The sequence below is a fragment of the Oncorhynchus mykiss genome, chromosome 25 (genome assembly GCF_057628025.1).
Source record: "Oncorhynchus mykiss isolate SJ-2025 chromosome 25, ASM5762802v1, whole genome shotgun sequence".
In the NCBI taxonomy this organism is placed as follows: Eukaryota; Metazoa; Chordata; class Actinopteri; order Salmoniformes; family Salmonidae; genus Oncorhynchus; species Oncorhynchus mykiss.
In genome coordinates, this window is record NC_143046.1 from 7,857,501 (window position 1) to 7,872,773 (window position 15,273).

Consider the following 15,273-nt stretch of genomic DNA (forward strand, 5'->3'; position numbering starts at 1 on the left):
TATCACAATCTATGAATGTTAGTGTGAGGCCTGAGATTAGAGCATTGCACCAAGGCTGTGTTCCAAATGGCACCTTATTCCCTACGGTCTCTGGTCAAAAGTAATGCACTAATATAGGGAATAGGGTGTCATTTGGAATGCAGACAAATGCCACATCTCATCTGAGTGAGTACACAGTCAGTAGGCCTGTTCTCTGTCTCTGCATCTGAGATAGCCTGGCTGCGGAGTTTGATAACTATAATAACTATTTAGAATGGCTCATTACAGCTGGAGGGATGTTTAGCTAGCTATTAGAGGCTCCATCTACACAGAGTTTCAGGATTCAGGCCTGGCTACAGCCCCATGGTGATGTGCAGCTATAACCATCCAACTGTTACCAGAGATGGTACACAAAATGAATCCATAACGTCAGCATTTATCGTCATAACAACTAACTACAGTATGTAGTATTGTTTACTGCAGTACACTGTAGGGTAATGTTGTTTACTGTAATACTGTAGGGTAGAGTTGTTTACTGTAATGTAGTGCTGCTTACTGTAATACTGTAGGTTAGTATTGTTTACTGTCATGTAGTGCTGTTTACTGTAATACTGTAGGGTAGTGTTGTTTACTGTAGTACTGTAGGGTAGTGTTTACTGTAGTACTGTAGGGTAGTGTTGTTTACTGTAATACTGTAGGGTAGTGTTGTTTACTGTAATATTGTAGGGTAGTGTTGTTTACTGTAGTACTGTAGGGTAGTGTTTACTGTAGTACTGTAGGGTAGTGTTGTTTACTGTAATACTGTAGGGTAGTGTTGTTTACTGTAATACTGTAGGGTAGTGTTTACTGTAATACTGTAGGGTAGTGTTGTTTACTGTAATACTGTAGGTTAGTGTTGTTTACTGTAATACTGTAGGGTAGTGCTGTTTACTGTAATATTGTAGGGTAGTGTTGTTTACTGTAATACTGTAGGGTAGTGTTGTTTACTGTAGTACTGTAGGGTAGTGCTGTTTACTGTAATACTGTAGGGTAGTGTTGTTTACTGTAATACTGTAGGTTAGTGTTGTTTACTGTAATACTGTAGGGTAGTGTTGTTTACTGTAATACTGTAGGTTAGTGTTGTTTACTGTAATACTGTAGGTTAGTGTTGTTTACTGTAATACTGTAGGGTAGGTGAAGTACTGTAGGATTGATTAGGTGGATTGATTAGTTCCCTGTTTACATAATGGATCTCAAACACACTTACACACACATTTAAACTCACACTAACACACACACTTACACACACACTAACACACTCACTAACACACACACTAACACACACACTAACACACACACTAACACACACACTTACACACACACTAACACACACACTAACACACACACTAAAGCACACTAACACACACACTTACACACACACTAACACACACACTAACACACACACTAACACACACACTAACACACACACTAAAGCACACTAACACACACACTTACACACACACACTAACACACACACTAACACACACACACTAACACACTCACTAACACACACACTAACACACACACTAACACACACACTAAAGCACACTAACACACACACTTACACACACACTAACACACAGACGAACACACACACTAAAGCACACTAACACACACACTTGCACACACACTAACACACACACACTAACACACACACTAACACACACACTAACACACACACTAAAGCACACTAACACACACACTTACACACACACTAACACACACACACTAACACACACACTAACACACACACCTATTTTATGTTGCAGCATCAAAGCCTGTGTCTAAAGCAGCCCTGCTCTCCTTCCATAATGCTTTGTGTTTTTCTCTGCTTTCATGTGCCCACAGTCGCTTGGAATGGGTCCCAATTAGCACCCTGTTCCCTACATAGTCCACCACTTTTGTCCAGGGCCCATAGGGCCATTTGGGACACAGCCCGGATGCTCTGTCTCAATTTATCCTTTTTCAATTACTCTCATCCTCTCTCCTCAAGACCATGGACCTTCTCCTCCAATACAATTAGGTTAGAATGGAGGCAAGGAGAAAGGAGACAAGGGCGATGAGGTAAGGAGAGAGGAGGGAAGTAGAGAGGAGGCAAGGAAAGAGGAGAGAGGTTAAGAGGATGAGAGGATGAGAGGAGAAAGGATGAGAGGATGAGTATCTCTAGGTCTGTATAACAGTAGGTCTGTATAACAGTATGTATCTCTAGGTCTGTATAACAGTCTGTATATCTAGGTCTGTATAACAGTATGTATCTCTAGGTCTGTATAACAGTCTGTATCTCTAGGTCTGTATAACAGTCTGTATCTCTTGGTCTGTATAACAGTCTGTATCTCTAGGTCTGTATAACAGTATGTATCTCTAGGTCTGTACAACAGTATGTATCTCTAGGTCTGTATAACAGTATGTATCTCTCTCTAGGTCTGTATAACAGTCTGTATCTCTAGGTCTGTATAACAGTCTGTATCTCTAGGTCTGTATAACAGTATGTATCTATAGGTCTGTATAACAGTCTGGATCTCTAGGTCTCTATAACAGTAGGTCTGTATAACAGTCTGTATCTCTAGGTCTGTATAACAGTATGTATCTCTAGGTCTGTATAACAGTCTGTATCTCTAGGTCTCTATAACAGTATGTATCTCTAGGTCTCTATAACAGTATGTATCTCTAGGTCTGTATAACAGTATGTATCTCTAGGTCTGTATAACAGTATGTATCTCTAGGTCTGTATAACAGTCTGTATCTCTAGGTCTCTATAACAGTATGTATCTCTAGGTCTCTATAACAGTATGTATCTCTAGGTCTGTATAACAGTATGTATCTCTAGGTCTGTATATTTCACCTTTATTTAACCAGGTAGGCTAGTTGAGAACGAGTTCTCATTTACAACTGCGACCTGGCCAAGATAAAGTAAAGCAGTTCGACACATACAACATCACAGAGTTACACATGGAATAAACAAACATACAGTCAATAATACAGTATAAAAAAGTTTATATACAGTTTTTGCAAATGAGGTAAGATAAGGGAGGTATGACAATAAATAGGCCATGGTGTCGAAGTAATTACAATATACCAATTAAACACTGGAGTGATTGATGTGCAGAAGATAAATGTGCAAGTAGAGATACTGGGGTGCAAAGGAGCAAGATAAATAAATAAATACAGTATGGGGATGAGGTAGTTGGATGGGCTATTTACAGATGGGCTGTGTACAAGTGCAGTGATCTGTGAGCTGCTCTGACAGCTGGTGCCTAAAGTTAGTGAGGGAGATTTGAGTCTCCAGCTTCAGTGATTTTTGCAGTTCGTTCAAGTGATTGGCAGCATAGAATTGGAAGGAAAGGCGGCCAAAGGAGGAATTGGCTTTGGGGGTGACCAGTGAGATATACTTGCTGGAGCGCGTGCTAAGGGTGGGTGCTGCTATGGTGACCAGTGAGCTGAGATAAGGCGGGGCTTTATATGGTATTATATGGGGCTTTGGTGACAAAACAGATGGCACTGTGATAGACTGCATCCAATTTGTTGAGTAGAGTGTTGGAGGCTATTTTGTAAATAACATCACCGAAGTTGAGGATCAGAGTGTTGGAGGCTATTTTGTAAATGACATCGCCGAAGTCGAGGATCGGTAGGATGGTCAGTTTTACGAGGGTATGTTTGGCAGCATGAGTGACTCACCAGCAGCAAGAGCGACATCATTGATGAATACAGAGAAAAGAGTCGGCCTGAGAATTGAACCCTGTGGTACCCCCATAGAGACTGCCAGAGGTCCGGACAACAGGCCCTCCGATTTGACACACTGAACACTATCTGAGAAGTAGTTGGTGAACCAGGCGAGGCAGTCATTTGAGAAACCAAGGCTATCGAGTCTGCCAATAAGAATGTGGTGATTGACAAAGTCGAAAGCCTTGGCCAGGTCGATGAAGACGGCTGCACAGTACTGTCTTTTATCGATGGCGGTTATTATTCAGGACCTTGAGCGTGACTGAGGTGAACCCATGACCAGCTCTGAAACCAGATTGCATAGCGCAGAAGGTACGGTGGGATTCGAAATGGTCGGTAATCTGTTTGTTAACTTGGCTTTCAAAGACCTTAGAAAGGAAGGGTAGGATAGATATAGGTCTGTAACAGTTTGGGTCTAGAGTGTCTCCCCCTTTGAAGAGGGGGATGACCACGACAGCTTTCCAATCTTTGGGAATCTCAGACGATACGAAAGAGAGGTTGAACAGGCTAGTAATAGGGGTTGCAACAATTTCTGCAGATCATTTTTAGAAAGAGAGGGTCCAGATTGTGTAGCCCGGCTGATTTGTAGGGATCCAGATTTTGGAGCTCTTTCAGAACATCAGCTATTTGGATTTGGGTGAAGGAGAAATGGGGGAGGCTTGGGCGAGTTGCTGTGGGGGGTGCAGTGCTGTTGACAGGGGTAGGGGTGGCCAGGTGGAAAGCATGGCCAGCCGTCTCAAAATGCTTATTGAAATTCCCAATTATAGTGGATTTATCGGTGGTGACAGAGTTTCGTAGCCTCAGTACAGTGGGCAGCTGGGAGGAGGTGTTCTTATTCTCCATGGACTTTACAGTGTCCCAGAACTTTTTTTCAGTTAACAGTGTAACAGTATGTATCACTAGGTCTGTATAACAGTCTGTATCTCTAGGTCTGTATAACAGTAGGTCTGTATAACAGTATGTATCTCTAGGTCTGTATAACAGTCTGTATCTCTAGGTCTGTATAACAGTCTGTATGTCTAGGTCTGTATAACAGTCTGTATCTCTAGGTCTCTATAACAGTCTGTATCTCTAGGTCTGTATAACAGTATGTATCTCTAGGTCTGTATAACAGTCTGTATCTCTAGGTCTGTATAACAGTCTGTATCTCTAGGTCTCTATAACAGTCTGTATCTCTAGGTCTGTATAACAGTCTGTATCTCTCTCCAGGTCTGTATAACAGTATGTATCTCTAGGTCTGTATAACAGTCTGTATCTCTAGGTCTGTATAACAGTCTGTATCTCTAGGTCTGTATAACAGTCTGTATCTCTCTCCAGGTCTGTATAACAGTATGTATCTCTAGGACTGTATAACAGTCTGTATCTCTCGGTCTGTATAACAGTAGGTCTGTATAACAGTATGTATCTCTAGGTCTGTATAACAGTATGTATCTCTAGGTCTGTATAACAGTAGGTCTGTATAACAGTAGGTCTGTATAACAGTCTGTATCTCTAGGTCTGTATAACAGTAGGTCTGTATAACAGTATGTATCTCTAGGTCTGTATAACAGTCTGTATCTCTAGGTCTGTATAACAGTCTGTATCTCTAGGTCTCTATAACAGTATGTATCTCTAGGTCTGTATAACAGTCTGTATCTCTAGGTCTGTATAACAGTCTGTATCTCTAGGTCTGTATAACAGTAGGTCTGTATAACAGTCTGTATCACTAGGTCTGTATAACAGTATGTATCTCTAGGTCTGTATAACAGTCTGTATCTCTCTCCAGGTCTGTATAACAGTGTGGACAGTTGGATGATTGTCCCCAACATCAAGCAGAACCACTACACGGTGCACGGCCTGCAGAGTGGAACACGTTATGTCTTCTTTGTCAAGGCCATCAACCAGGCAGGCAGCCGCAACAGTGAACCAGCCCGCCTCAAAACCAACAGTAAGTCCCCCAGTCCTCTGGTCCCTTCAGTCTGCCTCAAAACCAGTAGTAAGTCCCCAGTAAGTTGCCCCACCATACCGCCAGGCTCCCGGCCCTGTTGCCCCACCATACCGCCAGGCTCCCGGCCATATTGCCCCACCATACCACCAGGCTCCCGGCCCTGTTGCCCCACCATACCGCCAGGCTCCCGGCCCTGTTGCCCCACCATACCCCCAGGCTCCCGGCCCTGTTGCCCCACCATACCGCCAGGCTCCCGGCCCTGATGCCCCACCATACCCCCAGGCTCCCGGCCCTGTTGCCCCACCATACCGCCAGGCTCCCAGCCTCCCGGCCCTGTTGCCCCACCATACCGCCAGGCTCCCGGCCCTGTTGCCCCACCATACCCCCAGGCTCCCGGCCCTGTTGCCTCACCATACCGCCAGGCTCCCGGCCCTGATGCCCCACCATACCCCCAGGCTCCCGGCCCTGTTGCCCCACCATACCGCCAGGCTCCCAGGCTCCCAGCCTCCCGGCCCTGTTGCCCCACCATACCCCCAGGCTCCCGGCCCTGTTGCCCCACCATACCGCCAGGCTCCCGGCCCTGTTGCCCCACCATACCGCCAGGCTCCCGGCCCTGTTGCCCCACCATACCGCCAGGCTCCCGGCCCTGTTGCCCCACCATACCGCCAGGCTCCGGCCCTGTTGCCCCACCATACCGCCAGGCTCCCGGCCCTGTTGCCCCACCATACCGTGGGCCCTCCAGACCCTGTCTTCACAGCTGCTTACCTCAGCCTGGGGCTCTCCTCTATGGGTAGACCCACTGGCCCCTGGCATCCAATTAGACCAGTTCTTCCAGGACATTAGAGAACAGCCACTGGCTAGATAGATGAGAGAAAAGGCTTTCCCTCTCTCTCCCTCCCTCTTTCCCTCCCTCCCTCTTTCCCTCTCTCTCCCCTCTCTCTCTCTCCCTCCCTCCCTCCCCCCTCCCTCCCTCTCTCTCTCTCTCTCTCTCTCTCTTTCTCTCTTTCCCTCCCTCTCCCTCTCTCCCTCTTTCCCTCCCTCTCCCTCTCTCCCTCTTTCCCTATCTCTCCCTACCTCCCTCTTTCCTTCTCCCTCCCTCCCTCCCTCCCTCCCACTCTCTCTCTCTCTCTCTCTCTCTCTCTCTCTCTCTCTCTCTCTCTCTCTCTCTCTCTCTCCCTCCCTCCCTCCCTCCCCCCCTCTTTCTCTCTCTCTCTCTCCCTCCCTCCCTCCCTCCCTCCCTCCCTCCCTCCCTCCCTCCCTCCCTCCCTCCCTCCCTCCCTCACTCCCTCTTTCCCTCTCTCTCCCTCCCTCCCTCTTCCCTCTCTCTCCCTCCCTCTTTCCCTCTCTCTCCCTCCCTCTTTCCCTCCCTCCCTCTTTCCCTATCCCTCCCTCTTTCCCTATCCCTCCCTCTCTCTCTCTCTCTCTCTCTCTCCGTCCTGGTCACACGACAGGTTGGCTAATGCCAAGATCTCTCCCTTCTCAAGTACAACATGGCACCTGTTTACAGCCCTGCCTGTCTGCCTCTCTCTCGCCCAGGGCTTCAATTTCTTACAAATGCCCCTGTTACAGCCGGATAGGTGCTGACAGCATTCACATGGATTATTCCATCAGAGAGGCTATGGAGTCACCCGGGAGGAGGTTTAGAGGTGAAACACAGGGTATCTGTAGCTAGCAGTGAGTTAGCATGTCCTCCCTCTCTCATCCCTCCGTCCCTCTCTCATCCCTCTCTCATCCTTCCGTCCCTCTCTCATCCCTCCCGTCCCTCTCTCATCCTTCCGTCCCTCTCTCATCCCTCTAATCCCTGTCGGTGGATCCGTCAGCTGCAAAGGTTTATCACTGGGCCCAGCAGCTAGGCTAAGCTGTCTCACACACACACACAGACACACACACTGTCTCGCGGTATCTCTCGTTATGGTGCCTGCTGGCTTGCGCCCACAGCATCAGCCAAGCCTTGGCATGCACAGTCCTCTGTCTCTCCTCCCCTCCTCTCCCTCCTCGCCTCTCCTCCTCTTCTTGTCCCCTCCTGTCCCCTCCTCCCCTCCCCTCCTCCCTTCCCCTCCTCTCTTCTCCTCTCCCTCTCTCTTACCACCTCCCCTCCTCCTCTTCTCCTCTCCCTCCTCCCTCCTTTCTTCCCCCTCCTCTCCTCTCCTCTACTCTCGCCTCCCCTCCTCTTCTCCCTGTCCCCTCCTCCCCTCCCCTCCAATCCTCGCTTCCTCCTCCTCTTGCCTGTTTCTCTCTCGCCTCCCCTCCTCTTCTCCTGTATCCTCCTCCCCTCCCCTCCTCCCCTTCCCCTCCTCTCTCTCCTCTCCTCTACTCTCGCCTCCCCTCCTCCCTTCCCCTCCTCTCTTCTCCTCTCCTCTACTCTCGCCTCCCCTCCTCCCTTCCCCTCCTCTCTTCTCCTCTCCTCTACTCTCACCTCCCCTCCTCCTCTTCTCCTGTCCCCTCCTCCCCTCCCCTCCAATCCTCGCTTCCTCTCCTCTCCTCTTCGCCTCCCCTCCTCCTCTTCTCCTGTCCCCTCCTCCCTCCCTTCTCTCTTCTCCTCCTCTCCTCTTCGCCTCCCCTCCTCCTCTCTCCTGTCCCCTCCTCCCCTCCCCTCCTCTCTTCCCCTCATCTCCCCTCCCCTCCTCCTCTTCTCCTGTCCCCTCCTCTCTCCTCTCATAGATATATATCTGTTTTATGAGAGATGATGGATTAATGTGGCACCTGTCCACTTTGGCTCCTGGATGATGAGAATGATGTATACTACTGGATTGGCACCTGGCATTTCTCTTCATTATCAGAATCAGTTAACTAGCATAATAACCCAACAGATAGATGCTATTCTCTCTCTCACTCTTTCTCTCTCTCTGTCTCTCTCTCTCTGTCTCTTTCTCTCTGTCTGTTTGTCTCTCTCTTTCTCTGTAATTAGTATACACAGAAGAAGCTCTTCACTAGCATGTAAAGGTAGAGAGAATGGGTCACAACAATCAAGAAACATTCATGGTGTTTGGTAGTCCCTCCTCAAGCAGACATTGAGAAGCCTTTAAGTACCACAGGATAAGTTTTAGTCAAAGCCTGAGGCCTCAGCAGTAAGATGGGAGGATTTTTTGGGTGGTTGTTGTCATATTTTTCCAACGACAGGGCAAGAAGCGGCTTAGAGATTTTAGCTTTAGCTTGTCACATTTCAGGGTTGCTGAAACACGTTCACAAATAACAGTGACATGTAATGTTAGTACCAAACTCCTTCCTCTAGAAATACCACTGTGAAACAAATTGGAAACAAAGAGCACTGTACTCTGGATGGGTATACTGTACAGAGGCCGGGCTGTTATCTACACTATTACTAGGTAATCATTTAAGACAACAAGACATAAATATAATCACTTGATGTACTTATAAAGGCTGTGACATTGACAGGCTCGGACATCCATCATCATTCTCAGTAAAAAGGGTTCATCAATGAATAACACTGGTGTAGGGAGGATGGAGGAGGAAGATGGATATCAGGGATGAGGAGGAGGAGGAAGATGGATATATAGGGATGAGGAGGAGGAGGAGGAAGATGGATATATAGGGATGAGGAGGAGGAGGAAGATTGATATATAGGGAAGAGGAGGAGGAGGAGGAAGTTGGATATATAGGGATGAGGAGGAGGAGGAGGAAGATTGATATATAGGGAAGAGGAGGAGAAGGAAGTTGGATATACCAGGAAGGAGGGATATATAGGGAAGAGGATCGAGGAGGAGGAAGATGATATATAGGGAAGAGGAGGAGGAAGATGAAGTATGGGATGAGGAGGAAGAGGGATATAAGGTGAGGAGGAGGAGGGATAATAGGGAGGAGGTATGTAGCGAGGAGGAGGGATATATAGTGAGGAGGAGGGGGTGTAAGGAGGAGGAGGAGGGGTGTGTAGGGGAGGAGGAGGAGGGGTGTGTATAGGGAGGAGAGGAGGTAGGGAGTAGAGGGAGGAGGAGGCGGAGGGATATATAGGGAGGAGGAGGAGGAAATATATAGGGAGGAGGAGGAGGGATCTAGGGAGGAGGAGGGATATAGGGAGGAGGAGGAGGGATATTTAGGGAGGAGGAGGAGGAGGGATATATAGGGAGGAGAAGGAGAAGGGGTGTCTAGGGGAAGAGGAGGAGGGGACTGTGCGGGAGGAGGAGGGGGTGTGTGGGAGGAAGTAGGGGAGGAGGAGGGATATAGGGAAGAGGAGGAGGGATATTTAGGGAGGAGGAGGATGCTCAGGGAAGAGGAGGAGGGATATTTAGGGAGGAGGGAGGGATATAGGGAAGAGGAGGAGGGAGTGTTGGGAGGAGGAGGAGGGATATCTGGGAGGAAGAGGGGAGGGGATATATGAGGGAGGAGGAGGACGGAGTGTGTAGGGAGGAGGAGGGGATTTTTGCGGAAGGAGAGGGGTGTGTAGGGGAGGAGGAGAGAGGGATATATAGGAAGGAGGAGAGAGGGGTGTGTAGGGGAAGAAGGGAAGAAGGGGGTGTATTGGGATGAGGAGGAGGAGGAGGGGGTGTGTAGGGAGGAGCAGGAGGGGGTATCTTGGGAGGAGGAGGAGGGGAGGGAGGGTGAGGGAGGATGAAGGAGGAGGAGGAGTGTATAGGGAGGAGGAGGAGGGGGAGACATGGGGAGGAGGGAAGGAGGGGGTTTGTAGGAAAGGAGGAGGCGGAGGAGGGGGAGCATAGGGAGGAGCAGGGGGTGGGAAAGGGCGGGGGTGTGGGAGGAGAGGGGGTATCTCGGGAGGAGGAGGGGGAGGAAGGGGTGTGCTGGGAGGAAGGAAGATGGGAGGGAGAGGAGGGATATATGAGGAGGAGGAGGGGGAGACATAGGGAGGAGGAGGGATATAGGGAGGAGGAGGAGGGGAGACATAGGGAGGAGGAGGAGGGATCTGGGAGGAGGGGGAGATAGGGAGGAGGAGGGGGTATCTAGGGAGGAAGAGGAGGGATATAGGGAGGAGGAGAAGGAGGAGGGGTGTGAGAGGAGGAGGAGGGGGAGACGTGGGGAGGAGGAGGGGGTGTGTTGGGGGGAGGAGGAGGGAGACGTAGGGAGGAGGAGGGGGTCTGTAGGGAGGAGGAGGAGGAGATGAGGGAGGAGGAGGAGGGATGTAGGGAGGGAGGAGGGATATATAGGGAGGTAGGAGGGGTGTGCTGGGGAGGGGAGACGTAGGGAGGGAGGGGAGGGGGTGTGTGGGGAGGGAAGAGGGATATTTTGGGAGGGAGGGGGTATATAGGGAGGAGGAGTGGAGGAGGGGATATATAGGGAGGAGGAGGATGAGGAGGAGGGGTGTCTGGGAGGAGGAGGGGGAACTGGGGAGGAGGAGGGGGTATCTAGGGAGGAGGAGGAAGAGGGATATTTCGGGAGGAGGAGGGATATATAGGGAGGAGGAGGGGGTATCTAGGGAGGGGGAGGGATATATAGGGAGGAGGAGGGGTATCTAGGGAGGAGGAGGAAGAGGGATATATAGGGAGGAGGAGGAGGAGGAGGAGGGGGAGACATCAGTGGAGGAGGGGGAGGAGGCATATTTAGGGAGGAGGAGGAGGGATATATAGGGAGGAGGAGGAGGATATATAGGGAAGAGGAGGGATATATAGGGAGGAGGAGGAGGCATATTTAGGGAGGAGGAGGAGGGATATATATGGAGGAGGAGGGATATATAGGGAGGAGGAGGAGGGATATATAGGAGGAGGAGGAGGAGGGACATATAGGGAGGATGAGGAGGGATATATAGGGAGGAGGAGGAGGGGTATATAGGGAGGATGAGGAGGGATATGTAGGAGGAGGAGGGATGCAGAAGGAGGATGTTGGTGGGGGTTGAGGGATGGGTTGCAGAGGGCTTGCCCTGGTCTGGTAGGCCTTGTTCTCTGGGGCAGTGTCCTTGTGCTTTCTGCTTGTCTCTCTGACCCTCAGCCTGCAACCATGGCACATCATCTCACTGCCCTCCATATCTCCTCCTTCTCCTCCATGCCATCTGTCCACCTCTCTGTCTGCGGTCCTGAGGGTAGAGCTGTCATCTAGTCCAGGTCTCTCTCTCTCTCTCTCTCTCTCTCTCTCTCTCTCTCTCTCTCTCTCTCTCTCTCCTGTTGCAGGGAGCGTGATAGTGTCAGCCAGACTCCCTCTCCTTGCCTCTGACAGGTTTACTCCAGCGCATAAATCCCAAACACTGCACTCATAAAGTGTGTGTGTTTGTGCTTTTGAAATGCGTTTTTTCAATCATTTCCCTTCCTCTGATAGCTACAGCGCTTTAGATACACAACCAGAACGGTACACAGAAACACATTGCTCCGGCTTTCATTTCCATCTCCTCAGTGCCTCAACAATACACAGACACTAACAGACCGGTGAGCATCCGTGAATTACACGTCTGTCATTTATAAAATATTGTACGAAAGATGAAATGTCTAATCCTAGTTGTAAAAAAATCCCATGTCTGTTCCATCAAATCATTGTATTATTTATCCCGCGGAGGGAAGCCCTTCAACTATGGACTGACACCTCTGTCCTTTCTGACACCTCTGTCCTCTCTGACATCTCTGTCCTCTCTGACATCTCTCTCTGTGTCCCAAATGACACCTCTGTCCTCTCTGACACCTCTGTCCTCTCTGACATCTCTGTCCTCTCTGACATCTCTCCCTGTGTCCCAAATGACACCTCTGTCCTCTCTGACATCTCTGTCCTCTCTGACATCTCTCTCTGTGTCCCAAATGACACCTCTGTCCTCTCTGACACCTCTGTCCTCTCTGACATCTCTGTCCTCTCTGACATCTCTCCCTGTGTCCCAAATGACACCTCTGTCCTCTCTGACATCTCTGTCCTCTCTGACATCTCTCTCTGTGTCCCAAATGACACCTCTGTCCTCTCTGACACCTCTGTCCTCTCTGACACCTCTGTCCTCTCTGACATCTCTCTCTGTGTCCCAAATGACACCTCTGTCCTCTCTGACACCTCTGTCCTCTCTGACACCTCTGTCCTCTCTGACATCTCTGTCCTCTCTGACATCTCTGTCCTCTCTGACATCTCTCTCTGTGTCCCAAATGACACCTCTGTCCTCTCTGACACCTCTGTCCTCTCTGACACCTCTGTCCTCTCTGACATCTCTCTCTGTGTCCCAAATGACACCTCTGTCCTCTCTGACATCTCTCTCTGTGTCCCAAATGACACCTCTGTCCTCTCTGACATCTCTCTCTCTGTCCCAAATGACACCTCTGTCCTCTCTGACATCTCTCTCTGTGTCCCAAATGACACCTCTGTCCTCTCTGACATCTCTGTCCTCTCTGACATCTCTGTCCTCTCTGACATCTCTCTCTGTGTCCCAAATGACACCTCTGTCCTCTCTGACACCTCTGTCCTCTCTGACACCTCTGTCCTCTCTGACATCTCTCTCTCTGTGTCCCGAATGACACCTCTGTCCTCTCTGACACCTCTGTCCTCTCTGACACCTCTGTCCTCTCTGACATCTCTGTCCTCTCTGACATCTCTCTCTGTGTCCCAAATGACACCCTATTCTATATATTATATAGTGCATTGGCATTTTGTGTTGCACACCTTGTGTCCGTGGAAACAGGATGGAACCCTGTAATGAGGGAGTGATGACATTCTGTCACAGCCCTTTGATTGACAGCTCTGTAAGTGTTGGAACACACTGGTAATGAGAGGGATGGCGTGCGTGTGTTTGTGATGACTGTTTCTGGTTTGTTGTTTTCCACGTCGGTGTGCGTCAGTGTGTAACACGTCTGTGTGTGCGTTTTTTGTACCTCACGTGCAACAGCTTCTGTCCTCCTCTCCTCTCCTCTCCTCTCCTCTCCTCTCCTCTCCTCTCCTCTCCTCTCCTCGCCTCCCCCCTCCTCTCCTCTCCTCCCCTCTCCTCACCTCTCCACTCCGCTCCACTCCTCTCCTCTCCTCCCTCTCCTCTCCTCTCCTCTCCTCTCCTCTCCTCTCCTCTCCTCTCTACTCCGCTCCACTCCTCTCCTCCCCCCGCCTCTCCTCCCCTCTCCTCTCCTCTCCTCTCCTCTCCTCTCCTCTCCTCTCCTCCCCTCTCCTCTCCTCTCCTCTCCTCCCCCCTCCTCTCCTCTCCTCTCCTCCCCTCTCCTCTCCTCTCCTCTCCTCTGATCTCCTCTCCTCTTCTCTCCTCTCTACTCCGCTCCACTCCTCTCCTCCCCTCTCCTCCCCTCTCCTCTCCTCCCCTCTCCTCTCCTCTCCTCTCCTCTCCTCTCCTCCCCTCTCCTCCACTCTCCTCCCCTCTCCTCTCCTCTCCTCTCCACTCCCCTCACTCCTCTCCTCTCCTCTCCTCCCCCTCCTCTCCTCCCCTCTCCTCTCCTATCCTCCCCTCTCCTCCCCTCTCCTCTCCTCTCCTCTCCTCTCCTCTCCTCTCCTCTCCTCTCCTCCCCTCTCCTCTCCACTCCGCTCCACTCCTCCCCTCCCCTCCCTCTCCTCTCCTCCCCTCTCCTCCCCCCTCCTCTCCTCTCCTCCCCCCTCCTCTCCTCTCCTCTCCTCTCCTCCCCCCTCCTCTCCTCTCCTCTCCTCTCCTCCCCTCTCATCTCCTCTCCTCTCCTCTCCTCAGCCAGCCAGACTGGTCTCAGGAGCAGTCCCCAGGAAACCTGTGACAGAGCCCGTGTGTGTGTTTGAAAATGGCTGCGTACGCCGAGATAAGCAGATCAAAGCATGCTATTCATGTAATTGGCTTTCAGAAGCACACAGCCAAACCGTCTCATATCCGTGTGCAGTAACACTCAGTCGGAAGGGAGATTATTGGGGCCGGCAGGGAGGAGAGCGAGAGGAGGGGGGGAGCGGATGGAGGGAGCTTCATTGTTGCTCATTAAAAGCCGTGGAAGACGAGGAGGAGAAGCAGGGATGGAGGAAAAGGAGATTGGAGGTGTCCAGAGTTAAATGTCAGGTCGTTCAGGACCAAGGACAACCTCCAAGTATCCTACACATAGGCAGAGAAAGATGCTCCTTTTGTCAATTCATACACATACTACCCCATTTCATCCCCAATTCTCTCTTTCTTTCCGTTTTCCCACTTTCTCAAATGAAAATGTTCCATGGGCATGTTGTTATAAGATGTTAATATGATGTTCCCTGTCATAAAACCCACAGTATTATTCACAATATCCTATTTCTGATGTTCATCTGAGACACTTGTCCCGCCTGTCTTTCTTCTGCTGCTGATGTCGAATGCTACTGTCTGCTAGACCTAGAGAACCTCTGTGAAGCTAAACGTCCCCCCTGTCTTCTCCTCCACCTCTCTCCCAGGTCAGCCTTTTAAGCTTGACCCGAAGACGGCCCACAAGAAGCTGCGTCTGTCCAACGACTGCCTGACCATGGAGAAAGATGAGAGCTCCCTGAAGAAGAGCCACACTCCAGAACGCTTCAGCAGCACGGGGTCATACGGAGCCGCGGGATCCGTCTTCATCGACAGCGGCTGTCACTACTGGGAGGTGTTGCTGGGCGCCTCCACCTGGTGAGTTGGGATATTGATAATACTGTATGTACACGGTTCGTTGCCACACGGCTTCATGCAGAAACACTTCATTTTCATCCCATCGATCCCACATAGTGGTGGAATAAGCTTTATCGATAAAAAAATATGTAAACTGAATAAAATATAGAAACGCAGCATATAT

General features: G+C 50.2%; 1 protein-coding gene across 5 annotated transcripts in view; it reads left to right on the forward strand.

The window, feature by feature from the left end:
- The window catches only part of LOC110504507 (E3 ubiquitin-protein ligase MID2), a 247,304-nt gene that overhangs the window by 225,818 nt on the left and 6,213 nt on the right, over positions 1-15,273 (forward strand). For all 5 annotated transcript variants that reach the window (XM_036970549.2, XM_036970547.2, XM_036970550.2 and 2 more), the window contains 2 exons: positions 5,504-5,665; positions 14,903-15,110. In XM_036970549.2, coding sequence (XP_036826444.1) covers positions 5,504-5,665; positions 14,903-15,110 — 370 coding nt within the window. The remainder of the gene's footprint in view (positions 1-5,503; positions 5,666-14,902; positions 15,111-15,273) is intronic.